This window comes from Theobroma cacao, chromosome 2 (assembly GCF_053813885.1).
Source record: "Theobroma cacao isolate CCN51 chromosome 2, ASM5381388v1, whole genome shotgun sequence".
In the NCBI taxonomy this organism is placed as follows: Eukaryota; Viridiplantae; Streptophyta; class Magnoliopsida; order Malvales; family Malvaceae; genus Theobroma; species Theobroma cacao.
Genome location: NC_142640.1, coordinates 50,892,316 through 50,916,503, shown reverse-complemented (window position 1 = coordinate 50,916,503; position 24,188 = coordinate 50,892,316). Strand labels below are relative to the sequence as shown.

General features: G+C 35.7%; 1 protein-coding gene across 4 annotated transcripts; it reads left to right on the top strand.

Moving 5' to 3' along the window:
* The first annotated feature begins 71 nt into the window (after nucleotides 1-71).
* SPK1 (guanyl-nucleotide exchange factor) lies at nucleotides 72-24,135 on the top strand. Of its 4 annotated transcripts, none has more exons than XM_018115339.2 (31): nucleotides 72-247; nucleotides 366-475; nucleotides 686-848; nucleotides 947-1,050; nucleotides 1,176-1,288; nucleotides 1,396-1,451; nucleotides 1,574-1,671; nucleotides 1,773-1,910; nucleotides 3,068-3,379; nucleotides 6,172-6,459; nucleotides 7,332-7,493; nucleotides 7,575-7,766; nucleotides 7,966-8,009; nucleotides 8,448-8,517; nucleotides 8,860-9,021; nucleotides 10,838-10,945; nucleotides 11,111-11,148; nucleotides 11,495-11,639; nucleotides 12,340-12,466; nucleotides 13,085-13,278; nucleotides 16,557-16,687; nucleotides 18,041-18,116; nucleotides 18,290-18,400; nucleotides 19,058-19,240; nucleotides 20,127-20,270; nucleotides 20,407-20,580; nucleotides 20,697-21,044; nucleotides 21,133-21,462; nucleotides 22,015-22,200; nucleotides 22,607-23,581; nucleotides 23,767-24,135. In XM_018115339.2, the coding sequence occupies exons 2-31, from the start codon at nucleotides 377-379 to the stop codon at nucleotides 24,019-24,021; spliced, it is 5,526 nt and encodes a 1,841-aa protein (XP_017970828.2). In that variant the 5' UTR covers nucleotides 72-247; nucleotides 366-376; the 3' UTR covers nucleotides 24,022-24,135. The 4 variants fall into 4 exon arrangements, with proteins under 4 accessions (XP_017970828.2, XP_017970829.2, XP_017970827.2 ...); XM_018115340.2 differs by having other exon boundaries at nucleotides 73-247; nucleotides 1,188-1,288; nucleotides 7,326-7,493; XM_018115338.2 differs by having other exon boundaries at nucleotides 73-247; nucleotides 7,326-7,493.
* The last annotated feature ends 53 nt before the right edge of the window (nucleotides 24,136-24,188 follow it).

The following is a 24,188-nucleotide window of genomic DNA, read 5'->3' as shown; positions in this document are numbered from 1 at the left end:
ATAAAAATTAATTTGTAATTAGTGTATTGTTCTTCTAACATGAGACGAGAGTCGGGAGTCGAGAATGAGATAAAACGACAGTTCCTATTTCCAGATTTTAGACTGATATTGACTCGTGTCCTGTGTAGTGTGCCCGTGCTCCTCTGCTCTGTACGGCTTAAACTTTCCACCGCTCAACTTGCGTAGCCGTGGGTTCAGATTTCTCTCTCAGATCTTTCTCAACTTGCATCGATCCGTTGTCTCTCGGGTATTCCTTTTTCTCTCATTTGCCAAAGTGCAGGGTTTTTGTTTCAGATCTGCTCAATACGCATTGTATTTTACCTGGTTCCAACTTTTAAAGACTAAATTATCATGTAAAAATGCAGAATCTGGTGTAATGGATAGCAACGTTTCTGGCAATGGCAACGGGGGCGGGGGTTATCGCTTTCGTAGAATACCACGACACTTTCTCCCTCATCTCAAGCTGGATCCTTTGGTCACTTTTTCTCTCTTCTTTACTTGCTTCTAGTATTTATTTATTTTTATTTTGTATAGGAAAAAGGAAAATATTTTTTCAAACTTTTGAAGTAGTAGCGTCTAGGGTAAAACCCCTCATATTTGCTTGTTTATATTTTTGTTAGATAATGTACGTAACAAAATTGGATTTTCTTATGCTAAAGCGAATTGTATGTTTTGTTGGACTCAGCTTGATGAAAATTTGGAGCAGTGGCCACATCTAAATGAACTCGTTCAGTGCTATAGAAGCGATTGGGTTAAAGATGATAACAAATATGGCCACTATGAAACTATCAGTCCTGTTTCCTTCCAGAATCAGATATTTGAAGGCCCGGATACTGATATTGAGACGGGTGAGATTCTAGCTACCATCTACTTTTTCTTGAAAGAAAAAAAAATGCTATTAATTTCTTACATCCTATTTGCTCTGGTATCTGCTATATTTATGCAGAAATGCAGCTTGCCAGTGCGAGGCAAATTAAAGCTGAAGATGCTACCGATGATGACGTCCCAAGTTCCTCAGGAAGGCAATTTACCAACGCTGATATTACAAAGGTTGCTCTGGTTATACATTCACCTTGCTATTTTTCATTTTCTCCCACTTTATTAGCTTCTACAGTATATCCTCTTAATTTCCCGTTAGTGGTAATTTCCTTTAAAATTTCATGATATATTTGTAGCATTTTGGTCAGTCTCCCCTCCCAGCTTATGAACCAGCTTTTGACTGGGGAAATGAGAGGTCAATGATATTTGGCCAAAGGATTTCAGAAACCGCTACAACACAGTATGGCAGGTTTGAATCTTATTGCTCCAGTAAAATTTTTTGTTTGATGTTACTGGTTTGTTTTAGATTAATTTCTCATTGAATGACCCTTTGTCTCTTGGGATGGGTAACCATAGTGGATTGAAGATCTCAGTCAAAGTTCTGTCCCTTTCCTTTCAAGCTGGACTTGTTGGTTAGCATTCCGTCCCTATAATTGACAGGAAACTCTGGCTTCTCATTACCGTGTTGTTACTTCACTTTCATTCTTTTTACTGTTTCCAGGTTTCTGACTTAGATAACTTCTTTCTCTCGCAGAGCCATTCTATGGAACCATTTGCATATATAATAGGGAGAGAAGAGAAAAACTGTCGGAAGATTTCTATTTTTGTGAGCTACCAAGTGAAATGCAGGATGTAAGCAATAAGGCCAGCTATGCCCTTTCATTTTATCTAATAAGATTAATTTTCAATAAATGATTACTAAGGAGTATTTGTTTCTGTTACTCTTTTGACAGGCTAAAGTGCCTTTAGAACATCATGGAATATTCTATTTAGATGCTCCATCAGCGTCAATCTGTTTGCTAATCCAGTTAGAGAAGCCTGCAACAGAAGAAGGCGGTGTAACCCCTTCAGTTTATTCACGTAAAGAACCGGTACTTGCATGGACATCTATCACACTGGCTTCTTCTTGTTTTCAATCTCTCATTTAATTTGTCAGATTTTGATATTTTATTTCCTTGTTTGTTATCTGCTAATGGGATTGCTTGTGATCCCTCCTCATCACTTCCTCATTTTGGAGTAAATCCTGTTGACCTGTTGAAAATCAATGCTGTCGCATGTAGTATATGAGTTTCTATAGGTTTTTGGTGCTTGATATTGGTTTGGGGCTAGAGTGATCAACTGTTATCCAAATCAATATTACAGTCTGTTGGGCTTGGTTGGAGCTTTTAAAAAAGTGCTGTTCTAATAAAGCTATTCCAGAAGTGCTATAAAGGAAAGTGGATATAGTGTTTGGCAAATTTGATTTAGAAGCATTATACAATGTAGAAAGCTGTTTGGTAGTAATTTTGTAAAAACTGCTTTGAAGTGGGGACAACAAAAGTTTCATTAAAGTTTAAATTTTAGCCTCTACTTGCTGTAGCTCTTAAAGTTAAGCTACAAATTCTGGTTCAGTTTGTAGTGGTCTAATAGTTGTCATCAGCTTCCTGTGTAAGTTTTTTCAATAGTTTCAAACTCCTTACTTCAGCAATTTTATTAGAGAAGCCTTCTTAAAGGCTGGGCCAAACACCTGCTTACTCTAAATAGAATCAATTTGGTATTAGTACATGCTTCTAAAATCTGCTTGATCTGAGGACATAAATCTGACTTTTATGCTTAGATGGCTACTACATTAGTCATTCTTCGGCTGCATGCTGTGTTACAGTAAAATGGCAGCTTGTTGATATTTTTTGCTGCACAAAAACATTGGCAACTGGAAGGCTATCAGGTTGGTTGCTTAGAAGGAAAACTGTTATAATATATGTGGTGGCCTAGGGTTTATAGTATGAGAGAAGGTGTTTTATTTATACTAAAAAGAAGGCTGAAAACAGCCTGACTGTTGATGATCTTCCAGAAAATGAATATTAGATATAAATAGCATGTGGTGCTTTTGCGCTTCTGTGATTAAGAGACGACTTATAGCCATCAAATTTTGTAAATCTAGTATGAAGACTTTGTTAAGCTTTGTCATACTAATGACAATATGTCTTGGACTCCCTAAAATAAACGCTCCCTTATAACTATTTCTTTTCTCTATCCTCTCTCTAAACAGGTGCACTTGACTGAGAGAGAGAGGCAGAAGCTGCAGGTGTGGTCTCGTATAATGCCTTACAGTGAGTCCTTCGCCTGGGCTATTGTTCCATTATTTGATAACAGCATTGGTGCAGCTTCTGGTGGATCTGCTTCTCCTAGTAGCCCTCTTGCTCCCAGCATTTCTGGGTCGAGTTCTCATGAGGGTGTGTTTGAACCTATTGCAAAGGTTACATCAGATGGAAAGCTGGGTTATTCTAGTGGAAGTTCTGTTATTGTTGAAATATCTAATCTAAATAAAGTGAAAGAAAGCTATACTGAGGAGTCACTTCAGGTATTGCTTAGTTGCTTTCTCGCCTTTTATCTGTGGTTTGTTAGTGAACAGGTTGGCAAGATATTTAATGGAAAAACTTGACCTCTTTTTGCTTCTCTCCACATCAATATAACTTTAAGTGATTGTTAATGTTATATGAACTTCTATATATCAGTATAAATTAGCTTAACTTTGCTTCATTTGTAGTAAGTGGTTAACTAACTTTGGTCTTCTTTGTTGATTAACTTCAATATATAGCCAATGTTCTTCCCAAGTTCCCTTGCTGAGCTTTTGTTGTTGATACGTTTTAAGTTCATTGTGGTCTAATTTGTCCACCAGAAAGGTATTATGTTATTCTCTCCTCACCCTCGTGTGTGTGAGAGAGTAGGGGAGGGAATCTTTATATTTTCTTTAGGCTTTTCTATCCTCTTGTTTTACCTTCAGGATTATTATCTTATGCACCGGCAGTGGAGTTTTTATACTGCACAAGTGGGTTTTATTACATGCCACATGTCCATGTGGTAAGGAAGTTATTAAGTTGAGATATGTACATGCATTGACATGTGGTGTTTATTTGAGCCTATGGAATTTTAAAACTCCACTGCTGTTGTATATGCTAATAATAATACTTTACCTTTGTGACTTGCTGTTAAAGCTGTTGAATATTCTTGCTTGATTAAAGTGTGTGGGTGGGTGCTTGTGTGTGTGCATGTTTTGAGAATGTTTTCTTCTTACCATGCATGTTGGAAAAACTCAGAATTTGAAGCCAAGTGTTAGTTTATACACTTTTAAACTTAAGGAAAATTGATGTAATGTTATTTGACTTTTCTTTTTAAATACTTTATACAACAAATAAGTTATTTAAAATTTAATTCTGTTGAATTTGTTATTTTTGTCTTATTAAACCTTGTTATGCTATTAACATGATATTTTTTTAAAAGATTGCAGCAAAAGATTTTGTAAAAGCAGAAAATAAAATCTAACCATATATGCTAGAAGTTAGGTATATATTGTGGATAAACCATGCGGATCTTGTGAAAGGAGCTTTGCAAAAGCTTCAAAATCCATGCATTTGGATAAATGTTGAAAAATATTGACAGATGAAGTGAAGAATATGGAAAACGTTAAAGAATGTGAGGAAGTTAAGGGGGCTTAAGGGTAGGTAAGAAAATTCGAAAACAATAAAGGGGTTAAGGCTCCATTTGTTTCAGTGGAAAATAACTTTTGGAAGTCATTTTCTGCATTTTCTTGTGTTTGGTAGGTAAAAAAGTTTTGGTTAACCAGAAAAGCCTTTTGAGTCAACAGAAAACGCGGCCTAAACTTGGAAATTGTCTTCCTTTCTTAAAAATGGAAGATATTTTCCGAACTTGCTCCCTTTCTACCAGAAACCCCGTAATTTCATTCACATTGAGCCGTCCCCATTGCCACCACCACTGGCTGTCTCCTTCAGTCTCTTTCCTCATTCAATCTCCCTATATTGTCTCTCTCCCCCTTCAGTCCCTTCCTCTCCCTTTCTCCCTCAAATCCATGAACATGTTAATGTTGAACCCACCTCCACTGCTACAACGCATTGGTTACATTCCCAACCACCCCCACCTCTCCATCCGTCGTCTCTCTCCTTCAATCTCCCTTTTCCCCTCAAACGTGTAAATTGAGATTCACATTGAACCTACCTTCACCACCTCCATTGTCAGCTATCTACCTCAATCATCCTCACCTTTCACTCCCTAAAACTCTCTTCGTCCCACAAACCCACGAACCCATAAGCCATTCACATTGAAGGCAAACTTCCCTTAGTCACACATTTGCATCACTCGTGATTTAATCTCTTCTTGGTGCTGTTTTGCTGCTACAATCCATCCTAAACATGTGTTTGCCAATGGATTTTGAACAATTTGAAATGGGTTTTCCAAGTCCTTGTATGAGTAGCACAAATTAAAATAGGTAGCATGAATTGAATTCTGTTTTGGGTAAAAAGATTGCCTTAATTTTGAAATGGTTTTTGCTTTTGCAATTTTATTTTACATGCATCATTTAGTTGATGATAATTTTTGATCTATCTGAAGATTGAGCAAAGTATTGAGGTCTTTACTATGTTTTTTAAAAGTTTCTATAAGGTGCCAAAAAACAGAAAATATTTCCTATTGTGTATCCAAACAATAGAAAATATATATGTATTTTGTGAAGGATATTTTCCTCCAACAAGTGATTTTCTGTAAAACAAACAGATCCTAACTGAAAGTTTGGGAGAAATTAGGATGGGCCATGATGCCTCCTGGCCTCTCCATGCTTGAATGGATGTGGCAAGCTTCCTAACAAGCCTTATTATTCCCTTTGCTTTGCATTGTCCATTTCAAGCACAATGGGACCGCTTTCTAGGCTGTTTGATGACCAATTAAATTGAAGTCCTCTATGATCGTTTTAGTGTCAGTATACTCAAGGCTTGTTAAGCTGAGCCTTCAATTAAAGGTAATTTACATGCTTACAGCTGTTTTAGGCCATAAAGCATTGCACAGCTGTAAATTGCTGGCCAATCAAGTGGGATGTTTCTCCAATTTTCTGATCGAGGGCCATTCTGGAATGTGAACCATTAATAGTATTGTGAATATATCGACTGTCATTCTTATCATCAATAACCTGTTCATCAGTTGATTGGTCCTTGTATTCTGTCAACATTTGTGTTTGCATGGTGATATTACGTTAAACTAGCTTCCTGTTTTGCTCTTCTTTTTCCTCTATTATGTATCTGCTATTTTCTATAGTGTTTTCTTCTAATATTCTGTTTTCTTTTTGCCTTTTTTCTGATATAATAGGATCCTAAACGAAAGGTCCATAAACCTGTCAAAGGTGTTTTGAAATTGGAAATTGAGAAGCACCAGACTGTTCATACTGAGCTGGAAAATGTATCAGAAAGTGGCAGTGTGACAAATGATTTCCTGGATCCAGCGGATCCCGTTGCTGATATGCTGTTTTCAAAGAGTCCTGGAAATGGTCTGGATGGACCTCAGAGTAGCAACTCCAAGTGGATTTCGAGTGATGGGAAAGATGTCTCCGGAAATGGATCTAACACTCAGGGAAATCCAGATTTCTGTGCTGATGATGTAAGCAGAACACTTTTGTGCTGATTTTTGTCCTTGGGTTTACCTATGGCATGCCAACTAGAAATTACTTCTTTGCACAGCTGATAGGAAGATATTGGTGATCATACCATTGAGAATGGTGGCTCTAATTGTCATGTTTTTTTTTTTCCATTTTATATATTAACTGATGTCCAATCTCTAAGCATGGTTTGTGGCTTAATTGGCTGAGTGCATATTCAAAATTTCCTGTTTAGTATTATGGTGCCAGCTATTCTGTCAGAATCTCTGACTAGGAAAATTATATTAACTGCAGGGATCAGAGAATGAATCAATCATAGTGATAGGTGTACAATTATTCAATTCTTAAATGCTTTGTTGATAGTAAAATTGCTATCCTTTTGCACTTGACTACTAACTCATTTATATTTCTTATTAGTTGATGCACATGGCAGTGTTATGCATTTTGTAAGTTTTCTCAAATTCATAGTTGGAGCACCTTTTGGGTCCATTAATGATCAATGTGCTGTGTGGCCGTGGAAAATTACTTAAGAAAAATGTGTGGGTGATCCTTGTCAAGTTGCTGCTTCAATTAAGAGCATGCAATTTAGCTGTAGTCTTTAGTTTTTTAAGTAGCCTATACTTTGGGTTTGGGTTAAAAATTAAACTGAACCTAACCCAAGTAGGCAGTCTTCCAAATTACATGCTCCTTGTAATTTGATGATTGTGATCTGGCTGCTACTTTCCTGTGCATCTGAGAATCTTCTCATTGGGACTGGCATGCTATCAGCCATTTTATTTTATATTTTTTTAAAATTCAATCAGCAGTGCTAATTGTTAATTGTGTGGAACTCATTTTATCTAAATTTCAATGTTAATTCATCTGACAGTTTCAGGCTTTTGACTTCCGTACAACAATGAGAAATGAGCCATTCTTGCAGCTCTTTCATTGTCTATATGTATATCCCTTAACTGTGAGTTTGAGTCGGAAAAGGAATCTATTCATACGAGTTGAGCTAAGAAAGGATGATGCAGATGCTCGTAGGCAGCCTTTAGAGGTAATTGTGTTGGTTGATGTTTTGCATCCAGTTTTCTAGATTTTATCTTACTTGTTTCTGTGGTCCAATTATTACAACTAGGCAATGTATCCAAGGGAGCGTGGTTCATCACTCCAGAAATGTGCCCACACGCAAGTTGCTGTCGGTGCTAGGGTGGCCTGCTACCATGATGAGATTAAAGTTTCACTGCCTGCTGTCTGGACACCATCGCATCACCTTTTATTTACTTTCTTCCATGTCGATCTTCAAACTAAACTCGAAGCTCCAAAACCAGTGAGTTCTGCATGAATTTATGTTCGAGAAACAAGGATAGCATGGACTTCATCTGTAATTTAGTTTTTATTCATTTTTTAAAAATAAATTTTATATTTCAGAGCTATTATTGAGCTTTCTCTTCCTTCACTTTTTTTTTCCCTTTTTATTTATCATATTAATATTGTAGGAAGAGTCATTTGGTTTGTTAACCTGGCAGGTAGTTATCGGATATGCATCACTTCCATTGTCCACCCATGCTCAGTATGTATTTGCTCAAATTGAACGTCCTCGTTTTATCTTGAAATTGGAAATAACAAATCACTGCTTCATGCTTAAAAAATTGATAATTAGTTATGAAATGGGACAACTGTTTTTTTATTTTTTTGGCCAAGGACCACTGATTTAGTATGCTTATTTTTAGTTTAGCATTAGATGGTGTTAGGTGATAGGCCATTATTATCAATTATTTTGGAGAAATTGGAGAAATAGTGGGTGCTTCATCTATGGGGTGAAAACAAATGCTTAGGTGCTTTACTAATTTTTATTCATTTCTGGGGCGAAGGTTTATTTTCAGCTTATTTATGTCTCACTTTCTTGTCTTTTTTCTATTATTATTAAAGATTTTAGAATATATGTTTCCTTGTCATTAGTCCCATCGTTCATTAAATCCATAATTTGAATTTTTTTTCTTAAATTCAGATTGCGGTCTGAAATTTCTTTACCAATAATGAGAGAACTGGTTCCACATTATCTCCAGGATTCTGGCAAGGTATGTTTGGCAGCATTAAGTATTAAATATGATAACTGCTCTATTATTTTCTACACTGTAGTTTGATGAACTATTGTCATTCTGTTTATAATCAATCTATTTGTTGTATTTTTGTTTTGTATTGTTAAACAAACTTGTTACTTTGACTTAGTCTGGTGTTGTTGGTGTTTATGAATGATATTCAAGGGCATATAGTTGGAAGCAAAGCTTTTTTATGCTTATATGAGATAGTTTAGTCCATTAGTGTTATGAGTTGTGTTTCCAGTCTGATGTGGCGAGTTGGATGCTTGGCTTTGAAACTTGACATTGCCAATTCATGTTTACTTTTCCTCTTCTCTGTAGGAGAGGTTGGATTATTTGGAAGATGGAAAAAGTATTTTCAAATTGCGCTTAAGACTATGTTCGTCTGTGTACCCAATTAATGAGCGCATCAGGGATTTTTTTCTTGAATATGATAGACACACTCTTCGAACAAGCCCACCTTGGGGTTCTGAACTTTTGGAGGTACTTTTTTTTTATGCTACTTGGTTCATCTCCATATTTTTCTATCTTTTAGATCCATTGTGTTTTTCCCCTAATTATATCCTAATTTAGTTTTTATAAGTTGAAATTTACTACTTTATTGCAAGATGAACATCATAAACTGAGATGAATAACTAGAAGTGGAGGCCTAGCTAGATACTTCAATTCAAATTTAATATCTACAGCAATGGACATAGATAGGTATTTGTATCTTTGCCGACACTCATTCGTGGCTTGTGTAATAATTGCAAGTTTATCTGTCTCTAGAGCTTCCAAAAATAAAAGGTTGCAAGAGCCTCCTGACGTAGTGGCTTTCCAAGGGGGCAAAGTAGAGTATATATGAGTCAAAGTGAGCCTTATTTTAGCTCTTTAATTCTTGATGCATCCTACAAATGAGAACACTGGGGTCTTGGTGGAGCTCCCAAAATTTGGGGGTTTCATCTCACCTGCAATTCTTTTACCTACAATTCTATAATTTGATTAGTTGGACATACCAAAATCTGACATTTGGGCAAAGAAAAGAAAGGAAAACCAACACTTTTTAGTCTGTTAACAAATTGCTTCAAAAATATAATACGGGGGTTTCTTCCCCTCACCCTTGCCATCAGAGGAGGTGATCTTCCTTCTCTTGCTGGTTTAGGGTTTAGATTTGCTCGCACTTGCACATGTCGTTTGTAATACTTGCAAGTTTATGGATCTCTAGGTCTTCCAAAACGAAAAGGTTGCTAGAGCTTCCTGACATATTGGCATTCCAACAGGGCAAAATAGAGTATATATGAGTCAAAGTTAGCCTTGTTTGAGCTCATTAATTCTTGATGCATCCTACAATTCAGAACTTTGGGGTCTTGGTGGAGGTCTGAAAATATGTTTGGAGTTCATGTCACCTGCAATTCTTTTACTTACAATTTTATAATTTGATTAGTTGGACAAACCAAAATCTGACGTTTGAGCTCATTTATGCATTTTATTTACATTTTGCGAAAAATGATATTTATCTAGGTTTATTTGAAGTATTTATTTTTAAAATTCTAAATGCAAATTAAAGCACAAAATTAATGAATGCTTATCTATATCTTTTTTAAAAATTTCAATCTTATAGCAACCAATTAAATTTAAGAACTATATATATTTAATTTCTAAAAGTAACTGCCTTGAGCATTTGGTTCAATGGTGGGTGCATGTATCCCTTTGCTTAGAGAGCTCGGTTTCCCTCTTTCCCCAAATATAAAAAAAATCTAAAAGCAACTTAAAAGAAAATGTCTTCATGAAAATGGCTTGTACATACCTTGCACATGCTGCCATAATGAGTAGTCTATGTAAGTTTCCCAGTTAGTACAAGAAATAATAGAGAGCTGGGCATCTAGATTTTGTTGACGCTTTATGTATACTTTCAATTTCAATTCTTTTTCTGGTTTTAACACTCTTTCATTCACTTGCAAAAGGCATTTCACATTTGAATTTGGATTTTGGTGTTGAGTTGTAATAATAACGATTACAATCATAACGAGGAACAACCCCATTGAAGTTGTAGCGGGCTAGACAATAAGGATGAGCGGATATAGTATAACTGCCTATACCTCTGTTCCATGACAGACACCCCCCCTCCCTGCAAGAAGAGAGAGAGAGAGAGAGAGAGAGGACAAAGTAGAAAGTGAAGGGTGTTTCAGGACTTTAAATCAGGCAGAGCCTGTTTTCATCCTTGCATCTTATGTTACCAAATACAGATATCCTGGATGTTCTTAAAATTGCATTGCACATTTATGTACATATATGACATGAAACTCATAATGTGTTGCAGGCAATTAACAGCTTAAAGAATGTTGATTCCACTGCTTTGCTTCAGTTTCTTCACCCAATTCTGAATATGCTTCTCCATCTTATAGGGAATGGTGGAGAAACCCTTCAGGTTAAACTAAATTTTTTCATTTTTTATGCACTTAAAAATTTGTGTTCCCCTTCCCCCTCTAAGTGGCCTTATATTTTCCTCTAGCATATGATAATTTAGCTTCTCCATGTTATACTGGCTTGCTTACTGTATATGCTGCTATCTCATTTCGGTTCATTGCTTCAGGTTGCTGCATTCAGAGCCATGGTCAATATCCTAACCAGGTTTGCTCTTTAGTTAATTGATTGACAGATGGTTACGTAATACATGTAATGCACTCATCATAACCATGAAAACGTCAAAATCTTGTGCCTGCTTGGGTATTTATTTTAATCAAAATTACCTTTGTCATGTTATTTATGTATGCAGTCTTCTAATTTCTGCCATGTTGGCTATTTTATCTTATGCTTATGAAGCAAACTCATCCTTCATCATTATTGTTTGAACGTTTAGCATGTGCTTTATGAACTGGTTAAGGCAAAGAGCATTGCCTTTTCTGGTTTTATCAAATTGAACATCAGTTTTTTCTTTTAGCATGTGTAATCTATTTTTTTTTTTTTTTTTTTGCAGGGTGCAGCAAGAGTCAGTTGATGATGCTGAACGAAATCGCTCTCTAGTTAATTATGTAGATTATGCTTTTGATGACTTTGGTGGTCGTCAACCTCCAGTTTATCCGGGTTTGTCTACTGTGTGGGGTAGCTTGGCTCGTAGTAAGGTAATTTACCCAGTAGTTACTATTATTAGCTGCCTTGTTTTTCCTTCCTGCTTTGATATCCTTTTTCTTGATTAAATTTAATGATGTGGTATGCTTTCTATATGTTACTACCTAGTAGATTCTTAATCAGAAAATGTCATGTCATAATTTCTAAATTCCTATATCACCCAAGCTATTCACTTTATTCTAATTTACCCAGGTTTTATACTTACAAATTTCTAATAGTTGACTAGTGGAACCTCAGAATCATAACTAATTGGAATGCTGAAAATAAAATATTGAAGAGATTTTGTTTGCATACTTTTATAATTTATGATTACGTAGGCATTTCACATTGAAGAAGAATTTTAAAAAACAAAATTACAGTATATAAAAAACTTTTAAGCAATATTGACTTAATGCATCGAGTAGGCTTTAACTTAACACGTTCAATATTTTTCATCGGAATTATGGTTTATCTTCAAAATGATAAGCCAAATGCACTGAAAAAAATTAAATCATCAAAAATTAAAATTTTCAAAGAAGTCAAAACTTTTTATCAAATAGCAGCTGAGCTCTTGGTGCTCAAGTTACTTATAATGTTAGTCTAATGTGGACTTTAGTTAGTAATCATAGGGACTGAAATCATTGCATTGTTGATTCTGTATTTTATTAGTACTTTTTTCCTTTGATAGTTTTAATATATGATACCATTCTGCAGGCTAAGGGTTATCGTGTTGGACCAGTATATGATGATGTGCTGGCAATGGCTTGGTTTTTTCTTGAGCTAATTGTCAAGTCAATGGCATTGGAGCAAACACGTCTGTTCTATCATAGTCTTCCATTAGGTAGATTTACCTTACATGCAAGAAGAATTTCAATGCATGCGTGTACACACACACACACACGCATACACATGAAGGCATATGAATCTCTCTCATACTTAAACCAATGTAGCAATTGCCAACTGTTATATCTTTCTGTAACTTTCTCTGCAGCTAATGTTTTAACAAGTTAAGTGTTGGAGTTAATATTATATTCATGCCTTTCACGCGCTTAAATTTTAAGTCAATCTGATATCTATATCCTATTGGTTGAGTACTGTTTCTTTTAGAACATATATTTAATGGTTGAAAGTCTTATCATGTCAAAACTAACTATGTATATTTAATTTACTTGAAATTTTGGTAAGAATGATTACATGAGTAGATCATGAAATTTAACATTGGATTAAAATGTGTATATTACATAAAAAGATATGAATTCTTAGATCGATATAAATTGATCCCTCCTTTTATATATATATATATACAGACACACCCAAACACATGCCCTCACACTGACATGATTCTGTTAATTCTACAATGAATGTAAGTTGGAGGAAGGTCTCACTAAAGCATAGAAGTAAAATAGCTTGTATTCTATCATCAATTCCATAAATCAGTTTTTGTTTTCTTTTAATATAGATGAAGATGTTCCACCAATGCAATTGAAAGAGGGTGTGTTCAGATGTATAATGCAGCTGTATGATTGCCTTCTAACTGAAGTTCATGAGCGTTGTAAGAAAGGGCTAAGCTTGGCGAAACGATTGAACAGCAGTTTGGCATTCTTTTGTTATGATCTTTTGTCTGTCATTGAGCCTCGCCAAGTTTTCGAATTGGTATGTTTTTTATTTGATTCATTAGTCTAATACAGACTCTACTAACTCGGACATGATGCTCTTTACACTTATTAGTGTCATATTCTGGTATTTGAATTGACCATTGCATGTTAAGAGACTCTTTGAATCGAAATTTCACGATTTCATTCCTGATTTTATGCCTGCAATTTTTTCTTCATTTTCTTCAGAAACAACCCCACTACCCAACAATATTAAAATTTTTAATTTAAGAAATCTGAAGCATACTCTTGTTCTAAGAATCTGCAACAACAATTCGAAAACTGTTACTTGATGCTCTTTAGACTTATTAGTGTCATAGTCTAGCATGAATTGACCATTGCATGTTAAGGGAACTTTTTGAATAGAAATTTAACTGTTTGGATCCCCTCTTTAAAGCCTACAAGTTGTTCTTCACTTTCTTCAGAAACAGCCGAACTACCCACAATATTAAAATTTTTTAATTTAATAAATCTAAAGCATACTCTTGTTTTAGGAATCTGTGGCAAGAATTCTGAAAACATATACCTAGAGACTAAAACTGAGGTCCATTGACCATGATTACAGCCTTCTCTAGATACTGGGGACTTATTTAATGAATCCCAACCAAATAAACTCCAGATGTAGTATTACTAGGGTTTAGGGTATGCCTCTGCTATGTGGAGGTCGACTTTTTAATAATTTGATATAAAACTGTGGGTCTATAATTAATATTTATAGTTATTATAGATTTATAACATTTTTAACAATATATTAATCATACTTTCAAACCAAAAAAATAGGTAGAAGAAACTTATTTTAATATGTAACCTCTTTCATAAAAAGATCTAGAATTATGAGTTAATATATTCAACAAACAAGGGACAACACTCCAAATTAATTCTTTTTAAGAATTTTTTATAATAAATGTAGTACTTCTTAAGCATTTTGGATTAATTCTTTTTCAATCATCCTATTTTGTTGGTATATAGACATATAGTTTTTATAATCTAGAATGACGAATATATTGATGACTGATCAATAAATCAAAGAGTAGGGTATGAAATTAATGAAAGTGAAAATAATACCATATCTGTCAAGTAGAAACAAAAACAGTAGTAAAATAATTATAAAGAGAAAGGGCTTTGCTAACTTAAGTTATCATATTGAGTTATATCTTCTCCAGTGAATTAGAATTCATAATGTTAACTGTCAACTACTACACTTAATACAAGAATATTACTATAAATAGTATCTTTTACTACCCTTAAGAGTGCCCTTAGGGCACTTCTTTAGCAAAACCTAAACGAAAACTATTAAAAGTTACATGATATAGGATAAAATGGTAATAGAATAAGGGAAAATGGTAATAACTCTTATTTTGAAATTCTTTTAGAATTATTAGACAATGCTTTACTTACTATGATTAAACATGTTTTAGGGAATAAAATGGTGTTCCAAACTTTGATTTCTGCTATTTATCTTCTAACAAAACCAATCTTCACTTGTTATTTCAATGAACTCTATAAAAAAAAATTCTATCATGGTTAACTAAAATGGAATCTAATATCTGAAAGATCGAAAGAAGTCAAACAAAGGAACATGAGAATATTTTTGCCAAGTTCACGTAGATTAATACATCCATGGTATAAGATTGACAGTAGATGTTGAAAAGGTACTTAACATCCTTGAGCAAAAGGAGACTTATCAATCTATCAAACAAAGAAATTGGAGAAAGCAACAACAAAATTGATTATTATTATTATTGGCTGTCATCAATCACTCATCTAGCATCTTAATCATGGTTTACTTTTGCTTGCATTTGACTTAACCCAATCAGCACAATGACAAGCAAGCTATGAAGTACAAAAGCAAAAAAGTGGAAAGAAAGCTAAGAAATGGCTTAATCCTACAGTACTGAAATATTTGTCCAAAAGCCAGGCCCCAAAATGTATACCCTTAAAAATAAAAATTTACTAAAACATAAAACAGTGCACAACCATCCTCCACCATTGCAAACCTAAGCTTCTGCAGAGCAAGAGCTGAAAGCACTCGAAGTATCACTTAGCTGAATAACTCATGAGCACAACAGAAAAACCCAATTTAAATATAGGGTGTGCAGGACAATAAGAACCCAAAAGTCATTGTATCAAACAATGCAAATGGTTAGAGAACTTTTTCAAATATTGCAAGGAAAAAATATTTTAGATTGATGCTAAGAAAATTTCTTGATCTAACGAAAAGTGTACATATAAAATAAGAAATATAAAATCAAAAGGATAAATGTAACTAAAGCAACTAATACCTTCTGATTGACAATCACAGTTTTGGTAACAATGGATCTCTCTCTATCTTTATGATGAAAAACATGTCAAGCCTACAGAATCCACTATTGATCTTCTGATCCTATCAAGCAAATCTCAGTTGATTGAGTGAAAAATGTAACAGTAGAAGGCTATTTATAGACAACACAAGTGTAATGGCATCAGAAGAATTGAGAAAGAAAGAAGGTTAGCATTATGGTCGAAACGCACTAAATTCTAGTAAAAGCTTTAGCATAAAATCCAAGTAAATCCAATTGAAGCACAATTAAGTTTAGATATGATGACTGATCGGACACAGAAAAAATGAAGCAAAATTACCTAAACCTCTGTGAGCAACCCTCTTAAAATGTCAATTAGTGACCATATTATTTCTGTGGGGGAGTTGAAAATAGACATTTGTGTTAGATAATCTAGGAATCTTAAGAGTCTATAACTATCATGACACTTATCCCTAGAGTGAGGAATTCTTTGTTAATTTAGATCCCATGGCTCTGAGTTTAGGAACTAACAAGGTAGTTTAGGCTTTGGGAAACTTGGATGCAGTATGGCATATGTGTACAATGAGTCAACATCTTAAAAAGTTCATCTAGTCGGCAATTTTGATGATTATATATCTTTCTAGAGTCACTCTACGATTGCAAAAACAGATGTTATTCATTGCATGTCTGAGTTGAGTATCTTTGGTTTTCCACAACTGTTTACTATTTAATAAGGTGAAGCACAAGCGGTCATTCAGGTCCACATACAGCTGTAGACTTGTTTTTTTTAATGAGTTACAGCAAATGTTGGAGGCCTGTCTCAACCTGATATTTGTACTTTTGGGTGAGAGGGTTCTTTTATGTACAAGGATGAAGGAAAGGAGAAATGATTACTTCCAATAAACTGGTGGTGGTATATGGCCCTGAAAATATTGGATCATGTTGTTATTGCTGTTGTTCTGAGGTTAGTCACTTTCTAAATGAGTTTTACGTGCTGCAGGTGTCCTTGTATCTGGACAAGTTTTCTGGGGTATGTCAATCAGTTCTGCATGATTGCAAGCTAATATTTTTGCAGATAATATGTGATCATGATCTTTTTGTGGAAATGCCTGGGAGAGACCCTTCAGATAGGTACTTTATTCTTCTTGTGTTCGTATGCTTCACTCCTTCTCAATGTAAATTTCTGCTCAATGTTGTGCCTTTATGGAGAACATCCCTCTTTACAGGGGAGAACTTATATAAGTTGAATGTATTTTTAAATAACAATGTTGTCTTGTTGCTCTGACACTATCATCAGTTCTAATATGATAGATGGCATTAACTTTTCCTCATTGTTATTATCTTACACAATGAACAGTGTATTTCCTTAGTTATGAATGCAACCAAAATTTCGTTATTGTAAAAGTTGGCATAAGGGGCTTAACTTCTAATTGAATGATACACATGTTCATGAAGAAGGAATAATATAGTGTCTTCCACGTTTTTAGAGTTCAGTGTTTACCGATATTTCATAACCCACCCAAACCTCTGATGTAGGAGAGCTTTGAAGGGGTCAGGGGGTTTGCATTAAATTATGAGAAATTAGTTGTTTTCGTAGGTGAGCACGAAAAGTTGTCTTTTCAGGTTCTTAGTCAGGGTCAATTGAAGTCAGGTCGAAAGAATGGGTGACCATGGGAAGAATTGGGGTTTTGATTAAGTTGCTATGGTATTAAATTGGCATACCAAGGGTTTGGGATGAAATATTGCTGGCTTGGTCTGTGAATGGATATATTGGGTTAGGGTTAAAATTAGATCATAAAATGATGTGAGTTTGTATATGGTGTAATAAATGGCTGTTCAAAGATACCATGAGAGCTACTGAAATTCGAAACTAGTTCTTTACATAATAAAATATGTTACATGACTGCTTGTAGAGTTCTAGCAATCCTATCTTTTAAGGACTTGAGATCCAAAATAAGAAAGTACCAAAATTGACTTAAACCAACTCCTAAAATATAAAGAATAAATAAAAGAAAAAAAAATCTAAATCACAGTTGTTAAGATCCAAAATCTGCAACATCTGAGAAACCTCGAAATTGTCTTTATACCTGGCGTTATAAAGAAACATAAAAATTACTTAATGGTATCATTTCAGCTTAAATGGGGCCCTAAAAATGGCAAATAAAGGTCATATTTTTAGAGTATCTAGGTAATTAATCTTGGCTTGCTTTCACATGATTGTCGTCCATGTCGCTTGTCCCTAATGGTCCAGAGGTCAATTAGTGATGCTCCTTGATATGGAGTAATCTAATTAGTTTATCTTTTTATCAAAGGATTCACTAACAGTAGTTTTTTTTCCTCTCGCTCTTTCTCTCTCTCTAAGATTTCTCCTTGAAAAAACCGAATTGGTTAGTTTGGCCTTGTGTTGATCGCACAAGCCCTCAAATAATTAGTATCTGACAATGCCAGCATCGCTCACTTGACTATCTTGATATTATGCTGTAGGAACTATCTGTCTTCTGTCTTGATTCAAGAAATTTTCCTTACTTGGGATCATGATGATTTATCTCAGCGTGCTAAGGTGAGTTTGGATAAAATCTGCTTAACTGGTTCAAATAATCATGTTCATATTCATTTCTGTCTCTCTTGATGTTGAACTTTCTTTTAATCTTTTATGTTTGGATGCATTCCATGCTTAGTATATGTGGCATACTTTATTGCTTTCTAATAACACATGCTTTTTGGTGTGATTAGGCAGCTAGAATTTTGGTAGTTCTTTTATGTAAGCATGAGTTTGACGGTCGGTATCAAAAGCCTGAAGACAAGCTATATATTGCCCAACTATATTTTCCTCTTATTGGCCAGGTAAATTGCATTATAGAAATCTTATTGCATGATGATTTATATTTCCAGTTTGTTAAGCATCCAACAAAAAACCAATTGACAATACATGGGGACGTTCCAACCTGAATATAAGGCCAGAACAAACTCTAAAACTTCACCAATGTCAGATAACACCGCTTACTTTAATTGAATTCCTAAGTTAAAAACCTTTGTAACATGAACTAGGAATTTTGGACTCTATGATGGCATAGATTACAAGGATTAGCCAGTGGTACAACATTGCTGATTTTGCATTTTTGTGAAATTGCCTGAATGGTATTACAATTTTCTTAACCCAAATGAACTAATTAGTGATGGGTGACAAAATTACATGGCTGTTTGGTGTCACATTCACTTGTATGTTCATCTGAGAAGGTGAAGCAGTTATTGTCATTGGTATCATCTAAGAAAAACCTACATATCTGGTATTGCATTTTGTCTCTGGAACTTTTAGCATCCTTCCATCATAAGAGCTTTGCATAAAGCTTAGGTCAAATCTTATCAATCCGAAATAGGACATAGGATGGGATATTGGAGTCTAAAATTTGGCATGGGATTGTATTAAAGATGACCTCGATGAGATACGACTGCATTTATGCCAGCATAAATTTGTTGTTAGTGAGCTTCTCCTCTCTGCAGATTCTAGATGAAATGCCTGTATTTTACAACTTAAATGCTGCTGAAAAGCGTGAAGTTTTGATTATTATCTTGCAAATCGTGCGTAATCTGGATGAGGCATCAGTTGTCAAGGCTTGGCAGCAAAGCATTGCTCGAACTAGATTATTCTTCAAACTCATGGAGGAATGCCTGGTTCTTTTTGAGGTTGCTATATAGCTAAATATTCAATTTCCTTTTTTGTTGTGCAAACTTGTTTGTTGATTCTGTTAATTTATTTGTTTAGGCAGGTCCATGATGTGGTTAAGGTTTAATTTGTTGTCTTTAGCTTATCTCCTATGCTTCTTGACAACAATAAATGATTAAACTTTTTCTTTTAAGTTTCAGCCTAGGTTGTTGGTGTCTTAGCCCTTGAACTTGGTAATGATTGGGCATAGAATATAGAGGAAGCATTTGAGTGGCTTAAACACATTTGGTCGTTTAAATTGAGTTAATGGCATCGTTCTCCTGAGCGTTCATCACATCATTCCAATAACCTTGATGATGCTGGATTGCCGCCAACCAATTTGTTTATAGGACAACATTGCGCCTATTAAATATGTGTATACGGAAAATAAATATTTGTATGCTTATATTCATACTGTCATATATATGCCTGAAAGTATATGGGGTGAGAAAGTACTCAATACATATACTCTATGCTAATTTTTCCCACAACATTAAAAGCTAATAATATTGCCGGATGATTTAATTTGTTTTTTTTTTTAAAACACAAATAAACTGAAGCAAGCTGAATGTCAGCTTTTTCTATTATTAACATTTATTAACTGTTATAAGAAGAAATATTCATGAAACAAATATGTTATAGAGAAAGGTAACCTTGTGCTCAAGCACATCTAGTATGTTTCAAATTTATTTCTCTAGCTTATCTTAGACTTTCGCCTCTATTCTGGTCAATACTAGTCAACATTATGTACTTTTTCATTCTGAATTTATGATTATTTTCCATGTAATATGGAAAATTGGTTTGCAGCAGAGGCTTTGTCACTTCTTACCCTTCCCATTGTGCTAATTCTCCATGATGTACTTACAGCACAGAAAGCCTGCTGATGGTATGCTTATAGGCAGCAGTTCTCGCAATCCTGTAGGTGATGGACCTACTTCACCAAAATACTCTGATAAGCTTTCCCCTGCAATTAACAATTATCTATCTGAGGCATCAAGACAAGATGTTAGAGTGAGTTATTATTGTATTTTTTTCTGTGGCTCTTAAATTTAGAAGTCAGTGTTTGCTTGTGGATGTTGTTGATTTGTAGATACAGAAAACTGCATCTGCTAAATTTTTTATACATTGTTTGATTGCTCAAATGCAGCCGCAGGGAACACCTGACAATGGTTACTTGTGGCAGAGGGTGAATTCTCAGCTAAGCTCCCCAAGCCAGCCATATTCCTTGAGAGAAGCTCTGGCTCAGGCACAATCTTCTAGGATTGGAGCTTCAGCCCAAGCACTTAGAGAATCTTTGCACCCCATTTTGCGACAAAAGCTGGTACAGTTGTATAAGAATATCATGTTCTCAAAAAAATAAAAGTGTTTTCAAAGTTACTTATTTGGTCTTGTTCTGAAATTGATTTAGGTTGCTCTTGATTTTTATGTTTGTTTCAGGAGCTTTGGGAAGAAAACTTGAGTGCTGCTGTTAGTCTTCAGGTTTTGGAAATGTCTGAGAAATTTTCTGTGATGGCAGCATCCCATAGCATTGCTACAGATTATGGAAAACTTGATTGTTTATCATCTATAATTATGAGCTTCTTTTCCCGAAATCAGCCACTGGCTTTCTGGAAAGCTTTCTTACCTGTTTTCAACCATGTCTTTGATCTTCATGGGGCAACCCTAATGGCTAGGGACAATGATCGATTCTTAAAGCAAGTTGCTTTTCATCTTCTTCGGCTTGCAGTCTTCCGAAATGATAATATTAGGAAAAGAGCGGTTATTGGGCTTCAAATACTTGTGAAGGTAGGCCCTTTGGCATTTTAAGATAGATGTCCATTGGGCTGGCTCCTTTTGTTCAATCTGACATCAATTATTTCTTTCATTTTTGCAGAGTTCTTTCTACTTCATGCAGACTGCGAGGTTGAGGGTCATGCTGACTATTACATTATCCGAGCTAATGTCTGACATGCAGGTGACTCAGATGAAGTCTGATGGGACACTTGAAGAAAGCGGTGAAGCACGGCGGCTTCGAAAATCTTTGGAGGAAATGTCAGATGAGGTCAAGAGCTCTGGCCTATTGAATGAGTGTGGACTTCCTGAGAATTCTCTATTGGTGACTCCAGAAAATTTTGAAGAGAATCGATGGTCCTGGTCAGAAGTGAAATCTCTCTCTGGCAGTCTTCTTCTGGCCCTTGATGCTAGTCTGGAGCATGCACTGTTGGTAAGTCCAAAAGATCTGTCAGATTTTGGTCAGACTGATTTTACGAACATTTTTTAGTTCTTTTTTTTTTGTGAGGTAGTTTCCTGTATGGTCTTCATGCAACCGTTATGGCATTAGAAATATGTCTCTTAAAAAGTACAATTCAACTGTCCAATAAGTGCTATGTTCGTAACACAAATAGTCAAGGAATTCTGCAGAATATGCAGTTAAGCATCATGACAGGACCATGCCGCACCTTACGGTGGCAACAGAGACCTAATTTGATCTTTAAGTGACCTGGAGGGATGGGACTATAGCCATTGAGGATTTGGTTGTTTAAACGTGAACTCATTCAGAGATGGGCTTTGGCTTGCCTAATGCAACCACTCCCTTTAAATGATTAAGCTAATTTAGTTTAAGATCAAATGACGAAGATGCTTGTTCATGGCTAAAATTTGTGAGTTTTGACAGCAGGAAGTGGTAATGGTTCTGTTTTCTTTTTCTGGCTTGTGATCTGGATGAATAAATGCTGTCGTACTAACATCTCAATATTGACTGCTTTTTTTTTCGCAGGCCTCTGTGATGTCAATGGATAGATATGCAGCGGCAGAAAGCTTTTACAAGCTTGCAATGGCATTTGCCCCTGTCCCAGATCTTCACATAATGTGGTTGCTGCATTTGTGTGATGCACATCAAGAAATGCAGTCTTGGGCTGAAGCTGCACAGTGTGCTGTGGCTGTTGCTGGTGTTGTAATGCAGGTAAGTCAGTTCGAGACATTTGTTTGCCTGCAACCTTCATAAGATTTCTAAGGACCATTAGTCTTTCTATTTTTTGGCCGAGAACAACATGACTATCAAATTTTGGCCATTTTCTTACTTCCAAGTATTTGTTGTCATGTTCTTATATTTCAGAAATCATGAATTAACATGTTATGGAAGTGGAATGTCATGAACCAAAAGCAGGAACTGACTATTTTTCGGTATTTTTTTAAAATGGAAGGCTCACCTGCTAAATGGACATAAAGGCCTTGCTCCAAGGCAAACAGATAAAGAGGAAAAAAGGCTGCCAAGAAATTAGAAATAAAAAAAAAGGAAGAAAGAAGACTGCTAATTAATTGCAAATTTGTCCATATTTTGCCATCATCTATGAGTTTTTCTGTTGTAGGCCCTTGTTGCTAGAAATGATGGTGTTTGGAGCAAGGATCATGTGACAGCTCTACGTAAAATTTGTCCTATGGTCAGCAGTGAAATAACATCTGAGGCATCAGCTGCTGAGGTTGAGGGATATGGTGCTTCCAAGCTCACTGTTGACTCTGCTGTTAAGTACCTACAGCTTGCAAATAAGCTTTTCTCTCAAGCTGAGCTCTATCATTTCTGTGCAAGCATTTTGGAACTTGTAATTCCAGTTTATAAGAGCAGAAGGGCATACGGACAGCTGGCTAAATGTCATACATTGCTCACAAATATCTACGAATCAATCCTTGAGCAGGAGTCAAGCCCTATTCCATTCACTGATGCTACTTATTATAGGGTTGGATTCTACGGGGAGAGATTTGGCAAGCTGGACCGGAAGGAATATGTTTACCGAGAACCTCGTGATGTACGCTTGGGTGACATAATGGAAAAACTTAGTCATATATATGAATCTAGGATGGATGGTAATCATACTTTGCACATTATCCCTGATTCAAGACAAGTGAAGGCAGAGGAGTTGCAGCCTGGAGTCTGTTACCTGCAAATAACGGCTGTTGATCCAGTCATGGAAGATGAAGATTTGGGAAGCAGAAGGGAGAGAATCTTTTCTCTTTCGACTGGAACTGTCCGTGCACGTGTCTTCGACCGCTTCTTGTTTGATACTCCATTCACAAAAAACGGCAAGACCCAAGGTGGATTGGAAGACCAATGGAAGAGGAGGACTGTTCTTCAGACTGAAGGCTCATTCCCTGCACTGGTCAATAGGCTCTTGGTCATAAAATCTGAATCACTTGAATTTTCCCCAGTAGAGAATGCAATTGGAATGATTGAAACTCGAACAGCTGCCTTACGAAATGAGCTTGAAGAGCCTCGTAGTTCTGAAGGAGATCAATTGCCACGTCTCCAGAGTCTGCAGAGAATTCTTCAAGGCAGTGTCGCAGTTCAAGTGAGCTCATCAAATTTTCTATTTGCCTTTCAATTTCTTGTTCATTATTGTTTTCGCTTTAAAGCAATTATCTAGGAGGGATTTGCCAGAAATCCATACTTAATACCGTTGTTCAACAGTGTTTGTGTGATTAAGCTTTTGTACCTTTCGTATCATCCGCCTAAACAAATTCGGCATATATGCAGGTGAATAGTGGCGTTCTGAGTGTGTGCACAGCCTTCTTGTCAGGTGAACCTGCCACAAGGTTGCGTTCTCAGGAGCTACAGCAGCTCATTGCTGCACTCCTTGAATTTATGGCTGTTTGCAAGCGTGCAATTCGAGTACACTTCAGATTGATTGGAGAAGAAGACCAGGATTTCCACACACAACTAGTGAATGGATTTCAGTCTCTCACAGCAGAGCTATCTCATTACATCCCTGCGATTCTCTCAGAACTCTGATAATGTTGTAAGCCTTGCTCCATTATTTCTGGTGCAAGCTGTTCATATAGATGGTGACATTTATTCTTTTGTAGATCTTTGTTTATGTATGTAATAACCAATTTGTTTGTGGGCTATGGTAGTTTACTTATTCAAGCTCTCCCTCCTGCCTGAGCGATTGAGCAAGG